This window comes from Furipterus horrens, unplaced genomic scaffold (assembly GCF_987537825.1).
Source record: "Furipterus horrens unplaced genomic scaffold, mFurHor1.1.pri manual_scaffold_13, whole genome shotgun sequence".
Classification (NCBI taxonomy): Eukaryota; Metazoa; Chordata; class Mammalia; order Chiroptera; family Furipteridae; genus Furipterus; species Furipterus horrens.
In genome coordinates this window covers 20,592,540-20,616,348 of record NW_028327183.1, presented here as the reverse complement: position 1 = coordinate 20,616,348, position 23,809 = coordinate 20,592,540, and the positions used below count along the sequence as shown (strand labels likewise).

The 23,809-nt window shown below is 42.1% G+C and overlaps 1 protein-coding gene across 1 annotated transcript; it reads left to right on the top strand.

Annotated features, from left to right (window-relative positions):
- Positions 1-27: 27 nt before the first annotated feature.
- Positions 28-23,577, top strand: ADAT1 (adenosine deaminase tRNA specific 1). The gene is made up of 10 exons (XM_090259501.1): positions 28-84; positions 3,675-3,865; positions 4,172-4,240; positions 5,187-5,241; positions 5,702-5,832; positions 9,105-9,723; positions 12,117-12,262; positions 12,770-12,869; positions 18,969-19,055; positions 22,055-23,577. Exons 2-10 carry the CDS (start codon positions 3,697-3,699, stop codon positions 22,185-22,187), a joined length of 1,509 nt encoding a protein of 502 aa, XP_090115627.1. The 5' UTR covers positions 28-84; positions 3,675-3,696; the 3' UTR covers positions 22,188-23,577.
- Positions 23,578-23,809: the final 232 nt, after the last annotated feature.

Here is a 23,809-nt window from a genome sequence, read left to right as displayed (position 1 = left end):
GGCCTGGAAGAACAGCCTCTTTGTGACGTCACATCCTACGCTACCGGGGTTCCGCTACTTCCCTCGAGGGCGTGTGTCATAAAGGTGGGCAGGGGGGCGGGGAGCGTCCGTAAGGTGGTGGGCTTACGCGACCGAGGAGCAGGGATGAGGTGGGGCACTGTGAGGCTTCTGGGAGGCGTTGAGGACCGTGCTACCCACGATGCGAGGCACGTGGAAAAGTGCTGCTCCTTGCATGAAAGTGCCAACAGACGCCGCATGTAGAGCTCTTGCTGCGGGCGAGCGTGGGGCGTTGTGCCCTCGCAGCCGCGTAATTCAAGGAGGCAGGCGCGCACGTTTTCCCCGCTTCACGGGCCGGGGTCTGCCTTGTAACCCTGAGTCGCTCTTGCAACCGGCAGAATGGGCCCCAGCCAGGAACTCAGAGCCACTCGAGAAAAGGGCCAGCTTGACAGGGTTTTGAGAAGGAGGCCTGAGGGAAGTAGGCTTAACCTCCTCCCAACATCGCTTAAACCCCTTACCCTGCTGGCAGCCGATCTACCTTCGTTTTATTTGAAAAGAAAGTGGGTTCTTAAGCTTTTTGCAATTGTCACAACAAGCGGTCTTGTGAGGGGAAAGGCCTGTTTAACTGAGCTATTGTTGCATTGGAAGAAGCTATTCAAGACCTAGGAGAGAGTGGATTTGAACTGTAGTGGGCCCAGTATATCAGAAACATTTCAACCATTGTTCACACTCATCCAGACTTTTACTCTACGAATGAGGTGATGTTATAGTTCATCTCAGGGAGCACTGTTAATGGTTTGTGATGTGTCTGGTTTTATTACAGGTTGGTTTCCTGAGTATCCGCCTTCATAAAATATACTGCCCTGTGAAAGCCCCCCACCAACCGCTGCCCCCGAAATGATAGGGAAGCCCAAATGGAGGAGTTTAACATCTCCCAAACTTTTCTTTTGCTCCAGTAGATGCGAGACTTGTTGGTTTTCTGACTTTAACAATTTGTCAGTTCCTGACAGATTCTTATTTTAAATCACTATGGTCTGATTTTCCATGACCAATTATTGAAGTAACAGGACTGCACATCTGAACTGTTTTTTTTAAAAAAACATTAATTTTTCAAGAGTTTATCTGAGCAAAAATCAATACCAATCCGCTAGCACCAAACCGGAAGTGGTTTGAAGTACTTTGCAGATACAGCTAGGGGAAAGACCAAGTGCATCAGCAAGAAAGGAAATTATTTGATTGGCTACAGCTTAAAACCTAATTGACTGTTAGTGATTGGTTGTCCTTAGTGTTTTGATGTAAGCTTTATCCAGGTAAGAAATGTCCAAACCTACAGAGAATTTTTAAAAGTTTATTTGAGCCAAACTGACAATTGCCAGGAAGCAAAATCATGGTGGGTTGAGAAAATACTCTGGAGAATGGCAGTTTTGCAGCTTATTTTATGTATTAGATAAAAGGAGACATAAGGAGGGTTACGTGAAATCCATGTACATTAAGGGGGATGGAGAAAGCTAAGCAGGGAAGTCTCTGGGATTGGATTAAAAAGAAAAGGCCAGAAAACACACTCCTTTTACATGTATGGGTACAGGATAATTATTAACATTTATAGCACATGGAGTTGGTATATGGGGAACAAGATAACAACGAGGAGTTGTGGAAAAGGAGGTTACTCTGATATTTCAAAAGTATGTTATCTTAGATGCAAAAAGGCTAGACAGTTTCACTTAAGGTAAAGATTGAACTTCGTCAAGGAAGCTACAGGCCTAGGATGTGACTACCCACCATAAGTCACTTTTAGTTAGGACTTCTTTAAAATTCTTTTTTTTTTTTTTTAATGTTACTAAAATTTCTTTTTAGAGAGAGGGGAAGGAAGGAAAAAGGGAGAAAAACATTGATGTGAGAGAGAAACATCAATCGGTTGCCTCTTGCACACACCCCCACCAGGGACAAAACCAGCAGCCCAGGCATGTGCCCTGACCAGGACTCAAACCAGTGATGTTTTGTTTTGCAGAGCGACGTCCAACCAATCCACACCGGTCAGGGCTTTAGGTTAGGAATTTTTGTGTTCAGACCACCTATTGTAGCTACTTTTGGTCTCAGAGTGTGCAGGCCTCCCCTAAGCTTGTCAGGTTTAGTATATGGCCAAGCTTGTCAGGTTTAGTATATGGCCCCTCTTTCCTCCACGCCTTGAAGCACTTACAGGCTAGATTGATTTGCTTACATAGGCCACCATGGCCATTAGAGCCACATTGGTCTCAGGTCCCCCTTAAGTAGTTAATTTAACACAAGGTATGGAGCTTATTGTAGAAAATCAGATTTCAGAAGGTACATGCATTGGGGCTTAGTAAAGGTTGTTTGTTTGTTTCCTTAAATGTTTAGCTATGTCCTGATCGCCATATGATCTCATTTTCTACCAAGAAGCTTTTCATATATTTGAGTCCAAATGAGGTCATCAATAGAGTCAACAGTCAAGAGTGGGAGAATTTCTGATCTGCTGAATGGTTTTTATTCATGTCCTTATGTACCCATTACAGCTCCCCTCCCTTTCAAGGAGCTCAAGGCAAATCAATCAGGGAAATCAAAGTTTCTTTTTAATAATACTAATCACAGTTGACAATAAGTATGCTCAATATTATAGCAGTTTTAAGTTTTTTTAAATTGATTTTAGAGAGAGAGGAAGAGAGAAATACTGATTTGTTGTTCCACTGATGCTATGCATTCATTGGTTGATTCTTGTATTTACCCTGACTGGGGATTGAACCCAGAAGCCTGGCCTGTTGGGGTGATGCTCTAACCAACTGAGCTACCCAGCCAGGGCAGCAGTTACTTTTTACAAATATTATTTAATCTTCACAATAACCCCGTGGATTAAATACTGTTATCCCTATTTTAGCAGATGAAGAAAAAGACAATTCCACACAGTTAGTATAAGCAAAGCTATCATTGGAACCCAGAAAAGGTGACTCTAAAGCCCACACACTTCACAATTTCCTATGAGAACACTTGACTGGTGAGAAACCACTAGGCTCTGTCACTTCTCCCCTCTGCGTCATAAAAAAAAAAGTTATTGGAGAAATTAAAGGGCTGCTTTCCTGATAGGAGTATCGGTGGGAGGTTTTCCACAGGAAGATAAAGAGCCAATCTGTGGAGGGAAAAAGATAAAAATTCCTGAAAAAGAGGATTTAAAAACACCTTGAAGAAATAGGGTATCTTCTGGGGTTGGTGGGATTTGGGGCTTCTTTGATCTTTCCTTAAAGATGAAACATGGCAGGCAAGTGGGAGTAAGTCACCCATGGAGTTTCAGATAGAGAAATCCGAGTATGACATGGTTGGGCTACATCTGAAAGCCTGTTACTGGGGGCGAGGGTGTAGCAGTGTGCATTGGTCTTCCTTTCTGTACTTCTTTTGTTGTTTTTTGTTTTTAATTTTTATTTTGAGAGTACGTTTGTTAAGGTAGAGATGTGAGAGCCAAGGTGGGGCTGCTGACAGCTCACAGGAGAGTCAGAAAAGGGGTCCTTGGGGACAGCTTTAGGGGTTTAGCCCTGGATGAGCTGCCACTGCCCATTGTGCCCATGCTTCCAAGTCCTGTACCTTAGAGTTTAGAAGAGGCACAGCTGTGGGGGAGGAAGAGGGGGGAGGGAAAGGCTTCTGTGCTTCTGATGGTTGTGGTTTTTGATTAGAGTCTTAGGACCAGCTCAGGCCATGTGGACCCCGGATGAGATTGCAAGCCTGTGTTATGAGCACTATAGGAGCAGGCTGCCCAAGCAGGGTAAGCCCGAGCCCAACCGGGAATGGACGTTACTAGCAGCCGTGGTGAAGATACAGCTTACAGCTGACCAGGTCTGTGACTGCCCTGACAAACAGGTGCAAGGTGAGACCTTTTCTCTTACAAACTCTCCCTCTCCTTGTAGGAGGTGGTAGAATTGTACATGGCTCTACAGGGAGAGTCGTCGCCAGGTATGAACTGCGATGTTGGGCACGTTCCCGAGCTCTCCGCCAGGTGGCGCAGTGCCCAGGTCATGGGAGTTGGCCCAGCCGGAACGCAGCATTCCTCCTACATGGGTCAGCCTACGGGAATGCTCTGGTCCAGAGGAATGTGCAGACTTATTACACCTGAGGACTGAGGACCATTCAGTTTCTCAAAGCTCGCTTAATGATTTGGTTTTTTTCCCCTCAGTGACAAAGGAAGTTGTCTCCATGGGAACAGGAACAAAATGCATAGGCCAGTCCAAAATGAGGAAGAGCGGTAAGCCCTTATGGGATCTAAACAGTGCCTGTCTAGGGAGCTTTGGAAACATTGTCCACGTCCTTTCTTCTCTTCAGGGTAAAGGGGTCATATTACTGAGATGGCTGACATTTCAGTTCACATTGACTGTCGCTCCAGTTGGAAGGACAGAACTCATTTAAAGAATGAAAATAAACAATGGAAGCAGAGGCTGCCCGGAACATGCTTTTTGAGTGGATTGAAAGTTGGCCAGTATTTTCATGCTCAAACCAGAAGTTCCCTGGGATTAGTTAATCCACATTATCTTGCTGATGCCCCGGAAAGCACTCTTAAATTAAATGGAGGACCAAAAAGAACATGGAAATTCCTTAGAGATCTGGCATCTTTATCTTCTGCTTCCAGTTAGCAAAGGCCTCTGGAGTGCGCTCCATTTTCCTAGCTTTTCCTCCTGTATATGAGGAAGCTGCTCCAGGACCACTATGGATTGAATTCCATGGAATTGTATCACCATGAGCACAAGTATGATACCAGGGCACAAATGATCTGGACCCTTGTCCTCCAGATAAAGATTTCCCTATAAATAAGGAGTTCTCAGCTAGGGAAGATTTTGTCCTTCAGGGGACATTTGGCAATGTCTGGAGACATTTCTGGTTGTCACAAGGGTGGGAGGAGAGTATTCTGTTGGCTTGCCAGGAACATTGCTCAGCATCCTATAATGCACAAGACAGGACCCCCCCACACACACACAACAAAGACTTTTCTGGTCCAAAAGGTCAATGGTGCTGAGTTGAGGAACCCTTCTGTAAATGCATTGACATTAATTATTGTGATACTTTCTGGCAAAGCTCTCCAGGAGCTACATGGCCATCCTGGGTACTGGAGGAGGGAAACTGCTGTGTTCTGCTTTTAGAAACCAGAGCTTCTCTGGGTTCCATATGTCTTCACTAGTGTTCTGTCTTTGCCACAGGAGACATCCTCAATGATAGCCATGCTGAGGTCATAGCCAGAAGGAGTTTCCAAAGGTAAAGTCACATCTCCAGAGAGTCTGATTTAGCCTGGTTTGGGGGCCTCAGACTTTGCATTTCTAATAAGCTCCTGGGTTAAACCGATTTTGTTAGCCTGTGAACTAAACTTTGAATAGCACTAGTCTGTACAGTGGTTCTCATGCTTGGGTATGCATCAGATCACCTAAAGGGTTTGTTAAAATCCAGATTGCTGGGCCACCCCTAGAGGTTCTGATTTGGCAGGTCAAGGGAGGAGCCTGAGATGTTGCATTTCTATCTAATTCCAGATGATACTTATGCTGCCAGTTCAGGGACCACACTTTGAGAATCACTGGCCTAGGTCATTCTCATAACTCCAAATCACTATCAGTCCCATTGGTTTTTTGTAGATCTTCCTTTCTTAATAATCACCCAGCCAGAATCTTCCCCTTTACCACAGAGACTGGTGCTCATTCTGATAACATCCTGCACCCATTAGGTACCTTCTCCATCAACTTTACTTGGTGTCCGCCCTGAAGGAGGATAGCATCTTTGTGCCAGGAACTCAGAGAGGACTGTGGAAACTCAAACCAGACCTGTCATTTGTATTTTTCTCCAGCCATACACCCTGTACGTATATTCAAGCCTTTGGATTAATGTTACATTGTCTACTTCCTTATGTTTGTCTTATCCATACATAGGTTTCTCAAGAAAGCACTTCTGGGTGAAGTGTAGCTACAACCGGCAACAATGCCTCTTTGTGAACAGGCCAGTATGCCTAATCATTTCTCTGCCAAGAAAAGGTCGGGTTGAGGGTATTGCGGGGGGGGGGGGGGGGGGGGGGACACACTTGCTCACTTCTCAGTTCCCGGTCAGGACTGGGAAACCTAAAACTGAAACCCCACCAGTTCTGAAGCCAACCATAAGGTTTAGAAGTTCAAACTCATTTTATTCATTCATTCACTCATTAAACAAATATTTTCTACTACTTGTCAGGGACAGTATGATATACTGGATACATAGCAGAGAATAAGATTAGTCCCTCGCTTATTCTAATAGAGTCTTTTAGGCAATGTTGACAGTCATGGTTAGTTAAGACAAATTTTGATAAAATATAAAGGGATGTTCAGGTGCTGTGGTCGAATTAGACAGGAAGACCAGACCTGGCCTACAGATAATCATTTCCATCCTCTGTTTTTCTGTCTTGAAAATTAAGAATAATTTCTGACCTTTGTAGACAACAACTCAGTGATAGCAGTAAAATTTCCTCACCCAAAAAACTTTGAGATAAGGATATAAGATTGCCTTCTGAGTATTAAACTTTAAGAGTAATACATTCAATTAGAGCAGAGATAGGTAATCACTCTAAGAGACAGAATAATTGTCAAGACTTGATCATAACTAATATAAAAAATATAATATAACTTAAGAAAGAATAAGTCCATTGAAAAAGAGTTGGTCAGAGTCAAAGGTCAGAAAAATGACACAGAGGTAGGGAGGGATCATCCACAGTGTTCTTGGTAGTGAGTGCTCTGGTTCAAGGACCAAAGGATGTTTTCTAACTCAGTGCTTCTCAAACTCTAATATGCATACGAATCACCCAGGGATCTTGCTAAAATGCAGATTCAAATTCTGGGGTGGAGCCTGAGGTTCTGCATTTCTAATCAACTCATGGTTGGTGCCAATGGTGGCCTGTGGACCACACTTTGAGTAGCCAGGGGTGGGTCAGTTCAGTAGTCTTAGTGGAGACAGATGCATCTGGAGGTCAAGCTAGCCTGATGCCCACCTAATCAAACAGCATATCCACAGGCTGGTACTGCTCTGTGAGAATGTACTGATCTATAAGAAAAGTCAGTACTATGTAATGAATTTTCCCAAAAGCTAATTTCTTTCCATTTAAAGTTTATGAGACTTTAGTCATTTTTAATCATTGTAACTGGGATTTTTAAAGATCTTACTTTATAGAATAAAAAGTTGACCACCTTCTCTTGATCTTAAAATCCTTTGGAAATCAAAAACTAGAACTATTGATCTAACCTCCTGGCTCATTAAAAAAAATTTTTTTAATGTGATGTTCACCCATGGTTTGTCTGCAGAAAGAAAGAACATTACTTAGAGAATGTGACTCTGGCTCTCTTAATATTCCTCATTACTAATAAATAATTTGGTACATGGGTTAGCTACTTCAGACTCTTATTTATGAGTTTTATTAGCATGAGTCAGCCTCTCGAGTTCAGGCATCTGTCAAGATCAAATCTCTTAGCCTGCAGAGTGGGAGGTGAGCCCTGGTGAATTCTCCAAAGTCACTGTCACCTTGCAAGGTCCCTGGAAACCTGCCAGCTAGCTTCTCTGGCAACACTCCCACTTCTGGATCTCTTGCCTTTCCCACTCTTGGGTTATAAGGCTACAGATGTATTATTCACACATTTTAGAAAAGCAACACATTATGTTAGTGTTTGAAGAAGTAACTCCCTTCTCAATGGGAAGCTGTGCTTTTTACTAACCTGGAGTGGTGGTGTTTTTTGGTGGGGGGGATTCCCTGTAAGCACAGAGTAGGTCAGAAATCCCTAAACCAACACAGAGAAACACCAGCTGTGTAATTTACTTCAGAATTTAAAGATATACACATACATTTCCAAGATGGGGAAGTTGTAAGCATTGTTTGCCAAACTTATAGACTTGGCCAAAATGTCTGTATGGTTTTTTCCATAAAATAAAAGATGCAGTTTTCATTTTCACCAACAACTTTATCGATTCGGATATTTTGAGTATGTTGGCTATTTCCCACATGGCATAACATTGATCGTTCTCAATTAATGTCTCAATTTGATTGTTATCAACTTCAACTGGTCTATCCGACCATTACGCATTATTGTCCAACGAGAAATGTGCAACACAAAACTTCGCAAACCTCTTTTGACACATTAGATCAGTCACAGCAACTTCTCCATACTCAATCCAGTTTCGTTTTTACCTTTCTTGAAATAATAAAGCATTATATGCTGAAAATGTTGCTTATTTTCTCCTATTTTCAATATTAAAATGGATAAACAAAAATTCATGAATTTTGATAAGTTTTTTAAAAAATGCACAGCTATATGACAGCTGTCACAATATAATCTAACAAAATTGTTTTGAATGAAGTTAAAGACAACTAAGCACTACTAGAGTCATCTTACGGAAATTTTGGCGAACCCAATATTTAACCATGAACTCAGCCACCCACTTCTGTGTTCCAGTATGGCTTGTGGGATAACAGTCCACAAAATGCACTTGGGAAACTGCTCATTCTAAACCAATGGTTCTCAATTTAGGGCTCTTTGTTCCCAAGAGGACATTTGGCAACATCTGGAGACATTTTTGATGGTCAGACTAGAGTCTGTTATTGATTTAATAACTAGAAACCAGGGAGGTTGCTAAACATCCTATAACATATAAGACAGACCCCACAGCAAGGAATTATCTGACCCAAAATGTCAATAATGTGGAGGCTGAGAAACCCTGGTCTAAACTAGTGTTTCTAAAGCTTCCTGTGTTAAGAATTACCTGGGATCATTGTTAAAATATTCAGTTTTCCAGACCCCTCCCCTCCAGAAATTCTAACGCACTGAGTCTAGGAGAGAGTCAGAGGTCATCAACAAGACAAATCATATTAGGGAAATTTGGGCAAGTGATCTTAATTCCTCTCAGGTCAGCTGGAAGAATATTAAGCTTTATTTAAAGCAATAGTCTTCAAACTTGAGCTTGCATAAGAATCACCTGGAGAGTTTATTCATACAGACAGCTGGATACCACCTCCAGAGTTTCCGACGCAGCAGGTCTGCTCTGGGTCCCAAGAATCTGCATTTCTAACAAGTTCTCACTTTGAGAACCACTGGTCTAAGGGGTTTCTTCTCCTGTAGGTGGGGACGCCTCCATCATTCCAATGCTCGAGTCTGAAGATCAGCCTTGCTGTCCTGTAGGTAGGGACTGGGCCCGTAACCCATCAGTAGAAGCCAGTGGTGACCTGGAGGCTACTGAAGATAAAAGGAAATGTGAAGACCCAGACAGTCCTGTGACCAAAAAAATGAAGTTGGAGCCCAGGACTCCTGCCAGAAAAGTTGCCAACGGTGAGGCTCACCATCAGAGTTTTGGCAATCAGGAAAGTGGCCTAGTCCCACCAAGTGCCAGCAGCTCTAATCTCACCTCAGAGGAACTGACCACTGTCGCTAGCCTGGCCCCTGGCGGTGCCAAAGTGGTGGATGTTTATAGAACTGGAGCTAAGTGTGTGCCTGGGGAAGCTGGAGACTCGGGGAAGCCTGGTGCTGCGTATCACCAGGTGGGCCTGCTCCGAGTGAAGCCAGGCCGGGGAGACAGGACTTGCTCCATGTCCTGCAGTGACAAGTTGGCACGGTGGAACATCCTTGGATGCCAGGGGTCACTGCTGATGCACTTCCTAGAAGAGCCCATCTACCTGTTAGCTGTTGTCATCGGGAAGTGCCCATACAGCCAGGATGCCATGCAGAGAGCACTAATTGAGAGGTGAGAGAGCAGGGAGGGAGGGCTCCATTGGAAGTCTTTCCAGGAAGCAGTCTGAGGGTATGTCCAGAAAGCCTTACAAATATCCATGCAGCCCTGGCTAGTGTGGTTCAGTGGATTGAGTGCCAGCCTGGGAACTGAAAGGTCACCAGTTCAATTCCCAGTCAGGGCATATGCCTGGGTTGTGAGCCAGGTCCCCACTTGGGGGCATGCAAGAGGCAACCACACATTGATGTTTCTTTCCCTTTCTCTCTCCCTCCATTCCTCCCTCTCTAAAAATAAATAAAGTATTGAAAAAGAAAGAAAGGAATACCTGTGCATTTTGAACCAGCAGTTCCACTGTAGAAATTTGACTTAAGGAAGTAATTAGGGAAGTGTTCAAGCCTTTAGCTTTGTAGCCATTTCTAAAAAAAAGAAAAGGGTAAACCACTAAAATGGCCAGCAATGGAACAAGTGATTTTTGTTAAGACTCCTATTGAAGAAGTTTAATATGATAAGATGCTCATTGTGTTTAAAGAGCAATTTATCTTATTTTATTTTTCCTTTGTTGTGTTTTTTCCATTACCATTTATCCCCCTCTCCTCTGCCATCACCACACTGTTGTCTGTGTCCATGAGTCCTTTTTCCTTTTTGCTCGATCCCTCCACCCCCTAAACCACCACCCTCCATGGCTGTCATCCTTCTTTCTCTCTCTGAGTCTAAAGGGCAATTTAGAAGATAAAATAAGTTTATGTTGGTCTTAAAGTACATATGCATATAGAAAAATTGTAGGAGGATATACACAAAGGTATTAATGTTATTACTTCTGAGATGTGATATTATCGGTAGCCTTTTCTTCATTGTGATTACTGTTTTCTCATTTTTCCAGAGTGTACATATATTGCTGTTAAAGTTTTAAAAAACTTCAAACATTAGTGTTAATTTTTGAAAAGATAAGTGACAAAGGATGACCACTCAAGTGTGGTCTTCCTAAAGAAGGCAGCCGAACCCAGTGATGCTGTGATAACTGAGGGCAGGATGAGCTGTGGCCAGGCAAAGCCTGTGGGCCTGTGTCAAATGACCACTCCTGAAAGCACTCCAGGAAGCAGCCCCAGGATATGACCCACTAATTCCACTCTGGCTACATAGCCTAGAGAAATGAAAACATATATCCACATAAAAACTTGTACATGAATGTTCACAGCAGCATTGGTCATAATAGCCCAAAAGTGAAACAACCCAAATGAGCAGCGACTGATGAATGGATAAATATGCTATATCCATACAGTGGAATATTACTCAGCTGCGAAAAATGAAGGACTGATACATGTTGCAACATGGATAAACCTTGAAAACCTTATGCCAAGTGAAAAAAACCACACAATATATGATTTCATGTGATGAAATATCCAAAATAGGTGATCTATAGAGACAGGAAGTAGATTTGTGGGTCCCAGGGCCTGGAGAAGGGGGTGGGAAGTAACTGCTAATTGGTACAAGGTTTCTTTTTTTTTTCTTTTTTTTAAAGATTTAACTTATTTACTTTTAGGGAAGGGGAAGGGAGGGAGAAAGAGAGGGGAGAAACATGCAAGAGATACATTGATAGGTTACCTATCACATTACTACCAACCAATTCCTGTGCTCTGACCAGGAATCCAACCAGCAACCTTTCAATTTGCAGGTCCATGGCCAATCCACTGAGCCACACCAGCCAGAGCAGTGCAGGGTTTGGTATTGGCATGATGAAAATGTTATAAACTTACATTATGTTGATAGTTGCACAATGCTATGAATATATTTTTTAAAAAATTGAATTATACCTTATAAATGGGTGAGTCTTTTTGTATATAAACTATATCCCAATAAAAATGTTTAAAAAAATAATAAAAGCAACCCTAACCACTCTTCCCAAGATGTTTTCTGTGTTTTCCATGTTTCCCCTACCCTGAAACTTTTAAATTGCTGTCTGCTCAAGTGTAAACCAGCATCTTGTTGGTGTTGAGTTTATGTGAATGGTATGAGAAACAAATGAAGTTTGGTTAATTTTGGTTTCTTTTGTGTTTGAAGGATTCCCTAGGAAGCAATTGCCAACAAGTTAATATTTCTGCTTAAGGTTTTCAGATCTTTCAAAACTGGTATCAGGAATGGAGTTTGCTGTTACTGAAGTCATTGAGGGTGACTCAAATAGGTATCACTTCAGAGTAATGGGAAGGGATCTTCATCCAGCTATAAGGTTCACATGATTTAGATTCTGTTGTCACACCCCTGTACCTCCCTCCCGTAAATAAACAAGCCACACACCTCCTAAGGTCTTTGCCTCCCACCAAGACACAGTGGTGGCAATGGGGCCCACAATCTGAGATATTCTCTTCCTCAAGGAGCACGCTGAAACTGAATGCATTTTCCCTCCCACTTAGGTGTCAGAACATCTCGGCTTTACCCAAAGGCTTTGGAGTTCAAGAAGTAAAAATACAGCAGTCAGATTTACTGTTTGATCAGAGCCGCTGTGCAGTGCAGGCACAAAGGGCTGACAGCCCAGGCCGACTTGTTCCTTGCGGAGCAGGTAAGGGATCCAGGTTCCACTTACCCTAGAGTAACTCGTCCCCAAACCACAGAGTGGCTTGGGATGGGCTACATCTCCCCACCCTGGGGAGGCAGTTTAACACTGAAATGATCAATAGTGTGGGCTTTAGAGACACCCACACTGTGTCAGGTTCATGTTCTGTGAGACCCTGGGCAACCTACTTATTTTCTCTCAGCCTCAGTTTATTCATCTCCAGATAAAAATATCATTTATCAGGATTGTTATGAGAATTAAGTGAGAAATTCTGTTTCATTCACTTACTATCTGTTTAGCATATTATAGATGCTCAGTCATTGTTAGTTGTTGCAACGATGATGATGATTAATCATGAATAAACCACTTGTACTCTGTCAAAGTTACAGTCATTGTATTTGACATTATATCCAGCTCTCATGGGCCTGCAAAGGCAGGGAAATCTTTATTAAACTCCTCTGGAACTTATAGAAAATGGAATAGTTTTAACCCTGGAATCTTATCTTTCCGTAGCCATCAGCTGGAGTGCAGTTCCGGAGCAGCCACTGGATGTCACTGCCAATGGCTTTCCACAGGGAGCAACAAAGAGGGGACTGAGAAGCCTTCAGGCCAGGTACAGCCTATTGGAGCAGAAGGCGATGGTGGCTGTGTACTCGTGCCTCGCCGCTAATTCCAGAACATGTTCATCTCCCCCAAAAGAAAACCCTGTCACCTCCCACCCCTTCCTCCCCCCACCTCTGGCAACGCCTAATTTATATTCTATCTCCCGTGGATTTATCTATTCTAGACACATCATAGAAATAGGATATACATTATGTGGCCTTTTATGTCTAACTTAGCATGTTTTCAAGGATCATCCATATTGTAGCATCTATCAGTCCTTCATTCGGTTTTATGGCTAAATAATTATTATAAGGATATATCACCTTTGTTTATCTGTTCATCCATCGATGGACATTTGGATTCTTTCATTTTTTTGGCTGTTGTGAATAATGCTGCCATGAACATTTGTATTCAATATTTGAGGTGGACATATTTTTTATTTTGAGGGTATGTTTATTAAAGCTAGGGATAGTGTAACAAGGAAGGGCCTAGGATAGAAGAAGCAACAGGAGAGAGCCTAGGCGGGGCCGCTTTGGCTCTCTAGAAATGTTATAGGAAAGAAGTGAACCAAGGCTCGGCAGCTGTCAACTCACTGGGAAGTCAGAGAAAGGGGGCCTTGGAACCACGTTCAGGGACTTAGCCTGGGACGAGCTGCCACTGCCCATTATTTCCCTGGTTGCATGTCTCATGGAGTCCTTTAGAGTTTAGGAGATGCATGCCTATTGGGGAAGAAGAGGGGGAAGGGAAAGGTGCGGGCGTTCTCCCAGGAGGGACCTACACATGTGTTTTCAGTTCTCTCGTGTATACCAAGGAGTGGGATTCCTAGGTGATATTATAACCTTGGGTTTAACTTTTTGAGGAAATACAAACTATTTTCCATAACAGCTACACCATTTTAAAACTTCCCCCAGCAATGTATGAGAGTTACAGTTATCCTTCATCATTTATAATACTTGTTATTGTCTGTCATTTTTATTGAAGCCATTCTAGTGGACGTGAAGTGCTATCACTGTGGTTTTGATTTGCATTTTTCTTATAATTAATGATGTGGAGTATCTTTTCACATACTATGAGCTATTTGTGTATCTTCTTTGGAGAAATATCTATTCAGATCTTAGCCCATTTTTTAAAAAATTTATTGATTGATTTTAGAGAGAGAGAGAGAGAGAAACATCAATTTGTTGTTCCACTTATTTATGCATTCATCAGTTGCTTCTTGGATGTGCCCAGACTGGAGATCAAACCCACAACCTTGGCATATTGGGATGATGCTCTAACCAACTGAGCTACCCAGCCAGGGCCTTAGCCCATTTTAAGAATTGTTTTATTTATCTTTTATTGTTGAGTTTCAAGATTTCTTTATATATTCTAGACACTAGTCTTTTATTAAGTACACATTTACAAGTATTTTCTTCAGTTATGTGGGTTGTCTTTTCACTTTCTGAGACTGTTTAAAAGTTTAAATTTTTTATGTCTGTTTTATCTTTGTGTGTGTGTGTGTGTGTGTGTGTGTGTGTGTGTGATTTGTGCTTCTGGTGTCATATCTAAGAAACCATTGCCTGATCCTACGTCAAAGATTTACTCTATGTTTTCTTTTAATAGTTTTTTAGTTTTACCTCTTATGTTTATAGCTGGTCCATTTGGAGTTACTTTTTCTATAAGGTATGAGGTGGGGGTCCAACTTCATTCTTTGGCATCCAGTTGTCCCAGCACTATTTTTTGGAAACATTTTTCTTTCCCCTGGGAGATCTTGAAAAGAACACTTTCTTGTGCTTTTCCTCTAGGGATTCTGGCTTAGTAGGTCAAGACTGGAACCCAAGAATCACTTATAAAGCTCCAGAGTGATTGGCAAAAAGGGCACCATGGGAATAGGACTTTGTGTCTTCAAATTGGCTTTTGCTAAGTGTAGAGTTTAAGAGCTGCTGGACATGAGACACTTTTCATTGTTGTGTGTTTGGAGGCTCATACATCTAACATGCCAGTTTCTCTTGCTAAATGCTCAGCTGGTTTCATCTACCCTCTTTTTCCCTCCCACGGAGCCACAGATGTTCTGCAGTAGCCTGAGGGTGGGAGGGGTTGTGGGGTTGTGCCCTCTCCACCAAAGGCATTTTCCTCTCACTCTGGGTTGAGCTGTGCTGAGTGACTCTTGCAGGACTCCCACAATTTACAGGTAGTCTTTTTCAGTCTAAATTGATTTTCCATTTTGTATTATGCCATTATAGATTTATAATTAAATTTCACAGGTGGATTTTTTTTTACATGTTTATTTGCCTTATTCAATACAAACAACAGCAACTTACCTCTTATTAGACTTTCTTTGAAAAAAAAGTTTGTTCTTTGTAGCCATTAACCAGTTTCAAACAGCCTAGATGGCAGACTTGGCCTGTCTCCTGGTGGCCTAGCATATTGATTTGAGTAATATTTACAAAACTGTTGCAGGTATAGATTTTTGGACATTTTCCCCCCACGTGCCTTCCTGGCTTCACAGCACCGTTAGCACCTCTCAGGGACCAAAGCTGTGTGAGCAAAGCAGCTCATGAGGAACAGGAACCACGTGTCTGCTGCTGAGCTGTGCAGTGACAGGCCAGCAGCAACTCATACCGGCCCTACACACCCGACTGTGGTCTCGGTGTGCTACTTTGCTTAAGTCTAAAATGCTCTTCTTCATTATGAACCCACACCCTCTTTTACTTCAAAAACTCTGCTCAGCCACCACTGCCTTCTGGTTCAAAATTATTATCTTTACTTTAAATTTCTGTAGTATCGTTCTCCAGCTTCTCCCGGTGTGTCATTGTTCTCTGTGTGACTGCAAGTGCCTCCTGTTCTCACCGTGCTCCGTCTCCAGCTACACAGGTGACTTTGAACAAGCCCAGTTGCTCTCTGGGCTTCAGTGGGTTCATATGTGTAAAACAAGGACGTTGGGGTAGATGATCTGAGGTCTGTGGCACATTGTGGAGGCCTCTCCATTTAGATGGCAGTCTCCAAACAGGGGGTATATGGTGGAAAAAGTAGATGCTTTGTAGTTTCTGGCTCCCTTTTACCCCAGTTGTGTGAACTTGGGAAAATTACCTCTTTGAGCCCCCGTTTCCCCAGCAATAAAGCAAGGGTAACTAAGAGTATCTATTGCACAAGAATGTTATGAGAACTGAATGGTGCAGGGCTTGCAGTAGATACCTTCTTAAGATTGATTTCCCCTTCATTTGTCAAATAAAGCTTCATATTATTTGTGAATCCATTACTTTTATTCTAAAGACCAGCAACTGCTGTGGAGAAAGCAGGTTTTCTCATTGCTCATCCCTGAGAGCTGGCATCCAGGGACACCTTCTTTAGAACTAAGGAATATGAACTCAGACTAGGCTGTTAGAGACATTTAATATACGAGTGCAACACTAAAGGAATTCTTTTATTTAAATTGTGTGTGTGTGTGTGTGTGTGTGTGTGTGTTTTACCAGCAATAAGATGACAGGACCCTCATTTTTAAGAAGCTTAATTTTACTCGGCCTCTTATAGGCAAATTTGCCATAAAGTAGAAAACTCTCTTCCCCTTCCTGTCCAGATACCAAACATCCTAGAGAATCATTGTATGGCTCACTGGAATATAAAAGAAAAGACAAAGGAATTAAAAAATAAATAAATGTAAATGTATCTAAGTACGTTAGAGTAAAGATAGTGCTAGATTGAAAATATCAACGTGAATGTGTAATTAAAAAAAAAAAATTACTGCCCTGACTGTTGTAGTTCAGTTGGTTGGGCATCATCACACAAGGCGGAAAGTCGCCAGTTCAATTCCTGGTCAGGGCACGTGCCTGGGTTCTGGGTTTGTCCCCGATCAGGGCGTGTACGAGAAGCAACCAATCAATGTTTCTCTCCCTCTCTTTCTCCCTTCCTTACCCTCTCTCTAAAAATAAATAAATAAAATATTTTTAAAAGAACAATTACATATATATGTATAGCTTTCCTCGGTCTTCTTATATATATATTTCAGTAAAGTTTAATTTTCTTCATATAAGTCTTTCACATCTTTTATTAGACGTAGTCCTTAATTGTTTTATTAGTTATCCTTTGCTGTGTAACAAATTACCCCCCTAAAACTCGGTGGCTTAAAACAACAACCAACATTTATCATTTCATAGTTCCCCTGGGGCAGGAATTTGGGAGAAGCTTAGCTGGATAATTCTGACTCAGGGACTCGTGAGGTTGCAATCCATTATGTCAGTCAGGACTGCAGTCACCTGAAGGCTTGACTGTGAAGGATCTGATTCCAAAACGGCTCACTCATGTTACGACAGGTCAGTGCTGGCCATGCGGGAGGCCTTAGTTCCTCACAGGTTGGATCTCTCCCTGAGGCTACCAGTGTTCATCTTCACAGCATGGTGTCAGGCTTTCCCCAGAACAAGTGAGCCAGGAGAGCAAGGCAGTAGCCATGGTATCTTTTATGACCTAGCCTCCGAGGTCACAATGCATCTGCCACCTCCTAATGGGTGCACAGGTCAGCCCTGTTCAGTGTTGGGGCACAGGGGGATTGCACAGACATGAAATCCAGAAGGCGAGAATCACCATCTTACAGGTTGGCTACTATAGATGCTATTTTAAGTAATTTTTAACTCATTTTCTGAGCATTGCTGTTGCAACCAGTTTTTTGTTTCCCTGCTGCAATCATTGTTTGTATCCAGCAACTTTGCTCATGCTTATTATTCTGCTAATTTATATGAGACTTCTTTTGGAATTTTTTAATATAGATAATCTTTTGCAAGTAATATATCCTTTCTAATCCTCCATTCCATTCATTTCTTGACTTATTATGCTGGCTAGAACTGATAATATCACACTCATCTGCAAGTAATCGCTTTGGTTTTTGCTTTTCAATCTTTATTCCTTTTATTTCTTGTCTTACTGGCCAGAACCTTCTGTACAATATTGGATAAAAGCAGTAAAAGCAAGACCCTTGTCATATTCCTGATTTTAAGGACCTATATTTGCTGTAGGTTTTTATAGATACCATACTCTATGAATTTAAATACCTCACTTAGTCCTCATTTGTAAAAGGTTTTAAATCATTTGATAGATGTTGAATTCTAATAAATGATTTTTCTGCATACATTTTCCATAGTTATATTACTTTTCTCCTTTAATCTGTTAATGAAATGAGTTCCATTAGCTTTTTGGCTTTGGAGGTTTTTAAATGTTAAAGCAGCTTTATGTTCCCGAGTGCCAACAGCCACTTACCACAATTAAGGCCCAGGAAGAGCAGCCTGTGAGGGCTCAGGCTTCTGCTTTAAGCAGTGATTCCTTCAGTAGGCTAGGTCCCAGCCAGGTAAGGGAGTTTATTGACAGACTGTACAATCCCCTATCTCACAGGTGCCAGTAGGGCCACTGTGTCCACGCTGATGGTACAGCTTGTGAAAACAGTGAAGGGTGTGGTGTGTAAACATGAGACTATATATTGGGGGCACACACAACAGTTCCCAACTTCTAGATCAGCTCATAAGTTGTGTATATGAGGGAAAGGAAGGAGGCGCATACTATCTGGGCCACAGCCAACATGGATGGACCAAACCAATGAGGCCCACGTGGGCTGGTAAGGAATCCACACTCACTTCCTTCACTGTTCCAAACTCTGACCTCTATGAAGCTTGATGTTAGAAGCAGTGGGTTGGCCTCCAAATGCCCTTAATGCCAAAGGGGTAGTCTAGAGATTCTGCCTCAGATGGCTCATCGAAGTGGACTTTATACAGGTAGAAGCACTCAAGTTTCTGAAACAAAGCTTTCAGTTTCTTGTAAGCAGTATTACTCAAGGGGCCAGCTCCCTTGAAAGGAGGTAGCCAACATGGCTGATAGGTATCCACAGGGAATTTAGTCATTTCACTTCTGCCTTTATCCCATTTGAACCTGTCAGCTTGATGATTTCATGCTCATCTTAAGAAATTTAAGATGAGATTCATTTCTGTGCTTCAACCTAATCAGACCCTCAGGTCTAGATTTTCTCCTTACCAAGTACAGGTGAAAATGGGGGCCCTGGCACATCCAATACCATGTGAAGCCTGGTATCCTTGATAGGGATCTGGTACTTAGCAAACACTTAATAAATCCTCTGTCTTTTTCCAAACAGATCTCGAATCAGCAAAGTGGAACTCTTTAGATCATTCCAGAAGCTGCTAAGCAGTATTTCAGAGGACAAGTGGCCAGACTCCCTCAGGTGATGCTGTTGACCCATGTTTTCTCATAGTTAGACCTCTGGTTTAATTCGGACTGATGAGCAGCAGGAAGCTTTAGTAGGAGCGATGCTTCAGAAGGCCCATGGGCACCTATTACTGACCACATGCTCTTCCATCCCAATGGCTCTGCTTTGCTGACATGTATATGATGTGACGTGTGGAGGACAGGTAGTTGGGTGGTACAAAGTCACAAGAGACTAGGGTACAATTGGGCCTAGGACCATTCCAGGCCCTCCTTTCATTTCATCTTCAGACAGAGAGCATTGAGGAAATATGAGTGCTTGGAGAGCAATATAGTTAGGAATGTCAAGTCTCTTTTGAAAGGAGGGAGAAAGAGAGGGAGAGAAACATTAGTGTGTGAGAGAAACACCCATCGGTTGCCCCTCACATGCCCCCACATGGGGACCTGGCCCACAAACCAGGCATGTGCCCTGACCAGGAGTCAAACCAGCAAAGCTTTCAGTTCACAGGCTGATGCTCAGTCCACTGAGCCATACCAGCCAGGGCTCAGGTCTCTTATACTTTGTTCACATCACTGGTTGTGAACTGCAACCCCATGATTGAATTCACTCTCCAAACAGGAACGTAGAAAACTATAAACCATTTCAGGTGGGTGGATGCAATTCAGACACTAACTACCCAGAGTGGGCCAAATTTCACAGGATAAAGGGCACAGTCCTTACAAACTGCCCTCATTTGAGATGCTAGCCACAAGCTTGGGGTCCCCAAACCGCTCACACTTCTGACCAATTGACTGCAAATTTGGGATTTCCACTCCCTACTCAGGTTCAGCAATTCCCTAGAACAACTGATAGAATTCAGGAAAGCACTGCAGTTACTATTACCTTTGACAATAAAGGATACAAGTTAGGACCAGCTAAACAAAGGGACACATAGGGTGAGGTGTGGGAGGGTCCCAAATTATGTTTCCATGTCCTCAGGATGCATCACCCTTTCAGCACCAACCAGGAAGCTGACTTGAGCTTCAAGGTCCAGAGTTTTGGGGTGGTTTATCAATAAGAATGATTGATTAAATCCTAGTTCATAGGATGTAATTGAACTCAGTCTTCTCTCCTGCTCCCACCGTAGGAGAGTATAGTGAAATCAGGGGGCTCAGTGCTCCAACTCTCCGACCACACTGTTGCTCTTTCTGGCATGGCCAGCCCCATCCTGAACCTCTCTGTGGCCCACCATGAGTCACCTCATCAAACATAAGCATAAATTTAGTTGTGATTTGAGGGGTCCACCACGTATTACCTGGGAAATTCTAAGGGTTTAGAGGTTCCCTGCCAGGAACTGGCAACAAAGACCAGCCAAAATCTTTTATTAAACAACAGCAGAGAAGCAGAGGAGTATCCAGAAACTACTATATGAAGAGGCTAGCCACTGTTATCACCATCATCCACACTGTGGTCAGTATTGATGCACTCATGGTCAGTTTGCTTGTTTCTTGTCTAGAAAAATGAATCAAACTGGAACTGAGTGGATTTCCGTACATTCTGTGTATTAAAAACAAATCTGGACTTAGATAAAGAGAGACTTCAATTAAAAGGATTATTGTAGTAAGAGAAGGAGTCTATTACAGTAGGAGAGAGCTGATGCAATAGCAAGAACACTCCAAACACAAGCTTTGTAAGCTTCTCAAAGGGCAAATGGAAAGCGGTTTTCTTTCATATAGAAAGGTGAACAAGCTGAACCGCAGCTGGAATGGGGGAGTGGGATGAGTAGGTAGTATGATAGGACAGTTGAACAGGAAATGTCTTTTCTTGCTGTCAGTCCATTCTCAGGAGGGGCTGTTAAGGGGTTGTAACATATTCTGAGGCTGGCTCAGATTGAGGGTTGATCAAAGTTCTAAGGCCTGGAATAAGGAGAAAAGTATAACTAATATTTTGTCGAGATTGGTCAGTGGTTTCAGCTAATCGTGATGGGATAAAGAATGGAAATTTGGACAGTCTATGTCTAGCCTTGTTATAGGTAAACAATGGGAGCATCCATGAGTCTTATTTAAGTCATTGGGTAAGGGCAGTTCTTTGCAGTCAGCCATGTCCCAGAACACAGAAGGGTGGGAAGAAGATTTCTTTTTCTTTTTCTTTTTTTTTTTTTTTTTTTTTTTGTGGAGCTCCTCTTCTCAGTTGGATCCAGAAGATTTCTTAACCATAGCTGTTTTTTAGGAACTTGGGGCTCAGGTAAAGTTTAACATTGTCATGTGTGTAGATCCCATCCATTAACGAACAAAAAGCTGTAGGAAATTGATCAAACAACTGAAATCAATTTTTGCTGCAGTTAGCAACTTTGTTCTGCTGAAGTGAGCTAAGATACAACTTAAAAGCAGGATAAAATTGGATCAATAAGACATGAGTGTCAGTTTCTTCAACTATAAGTTACAAGGACAGAGCTCAAGGTCCAAGTGGAAAAGAGAGCTGGGAGGAGCTTGACTCAATTTGGTGAAAGGAGAGACGAGTCTGTTACAATGAAAATCTTTTAAAATTGGATATAAGTATTACAAATAGTTCTTAACATATCAGTCATTTTCTATCAGTCAGAGATGACTAAGGGGTTGGGAGGGTGCTGACTGTCGGCCTATAGGAGGAGAGTACGGTGAAATAGAAAATGCTTTGCTTTGTCAGGGAAAAAGCAGCCAAGAAGTTTCTAATGGCTGTATCCTCTGGTGGAAATTATACACACTTAGAAAACTTTAAACCAACAAAAAATATATAGTTATTCTTGTTTTACCTAATTTCACCAGGACCAGACAAAACTAGCATTCTTTTCATTCTTGCCTGTTTTAATCCGTGTTACTTTGCAGTGAATTCCCTACAAAGAGGACAGAGTCTCTTTAGGAAAGCAAGCATGCTGAATTTCTCCTGTTCCTAAGTCTCTTGTAAGGACTCTGTCCAGTTGATCGCTCAAATGTCTTGTTGGCCATGGTTGCGAGCTGTTCAATGAGAAACCGTGTGCTTGGTGATGTTGTGTGCATTAGGATGCGGAAGCTAGAGACATATCAAGAGTACAAGGAGGCGGCATCTGCCTACCAGGAAGCCTGGAGCACACTCCGGAAGCACGCATTTGGAGCCTGGATCAGAAACCCACCGGACTATCACCAGTTTAAATGAGAAGGGAAAGTTTGCAAAGAGCTTGCTGGTAGCAAAGGGTTTTCCTGCCCTTCATGCTAGACCACCTTCTTCTTCCTTTGTGCTGGACAAGTGTTAGCTTTTCTTGTGGCTGAATCAGGACCAAAAGTCTGCCATCTTCCAGAGAAACATATCTCTTCTGTGTAAGAGGGATAGAATTCCAGAACATGGAACAATCTATACTTGATTGAAGTAGCTCTCTGCTAAAATGGCATCTCACTAATGACCTTGGCATCTGTCCTAAATTGTGTTTTATTGCTTCTCAAAACTATGGAATAAGAATTTGAAATATGATACTTTAAAAGTGATGCTCTGTTTTATGTGTTCCAACATTAATTCAGCAAGTATATATTGGGCTGAATTGATGTTTGAATGCCAACAAGTTCTAGAGCTTTGCCTGGCACAATGGACATATATTTTGTATACGCAGTCTTTCCTCTTTCAGAGAGCCACCCCTTCCTGCTCACTGGGACACTATGCAACCATGAGACTTGGTTGAAGCAAACCTTACTCCTGGCTCCAGGAATGTGAGCTAGCTAGCCCTGGACAGTCCTGGAATTATTGCAACAGCTATCAGGAAAGATTCTCTCTCCTCTTTTATCAGGAGCCGTAAAGGCCACATACTCTTGGAACTTTGCCTACCACATAGAATGAAGGCAACAAAGAATGAAACAGATGCCTGAAGCTAGTTCCTACCCTGGACTTCAGTTATGTGAGATGAATTCCTATTGTCTTGAGTAAGCCTGTTTGAGAAGGTTTTCTGTGACTTTCAATGGAAAGAGTTCTGTCTAAAAGGCCAAAAGTCCTTAGAGTAAACCAGCAACAGGCCTAGCAACCAAGCCTGTTTAACATCTAATTTTTAACTCTTCACCTCTTCACACTTGAATTATTGCCTCACAATAGAAGCTCTCCATGTTGAGATTACTCAAGGCCCTCTTCAGTTCTTCAGCATTTCTTTATCACTTTAAATATTTTTTAATAAAAAGCTTTACTGAGTTATAATTCACATACCATAAAATTCCCCCATTTAAAGTATACATTTTAGTGGTTTTTGGTATATCCAAAGAGTTGTGCAAACATCACCACAATCAAGTTCTAAACATTATTTTTTTTGTTCTAAATTTGGGGGGACCCTATTCAATTCAATACAGTACTCATTAACAGTAACTCCCCATTTCCCCTCAAGCCCTTTAGCCCAGGACAAGCAGCAATCTATTTTCTGTCTCTGGATTTGCCTATTCTGAATGCTTCATATAATGGAATCATACAATGCTGATCTTTTGTGACTGGCTTCTTTCTCTTACATAATGTTTTGTGATTCATGATGTTGTAACATGAATTGGTACCATGAATCATTACGTTATTTCTTTTTATGGAATAAAAAATAATATTCAGTTGTTTGTATATATTGCATTTTGTTTATATAGTCATTAGTTGATGGACATTTGTTTCACTTTTTGGCTATTGTACATAGTGCTGCTGTGAACATTCACATACAAGTTTGTGTATGTTCTTACATTTTTTTTTTTAATTACAGAAGTGTCCTGGCTGGTATGGCTCAGTGAATTGAATGCTGGCCAGTGAACCGAAAGGTTGCTGGTTCA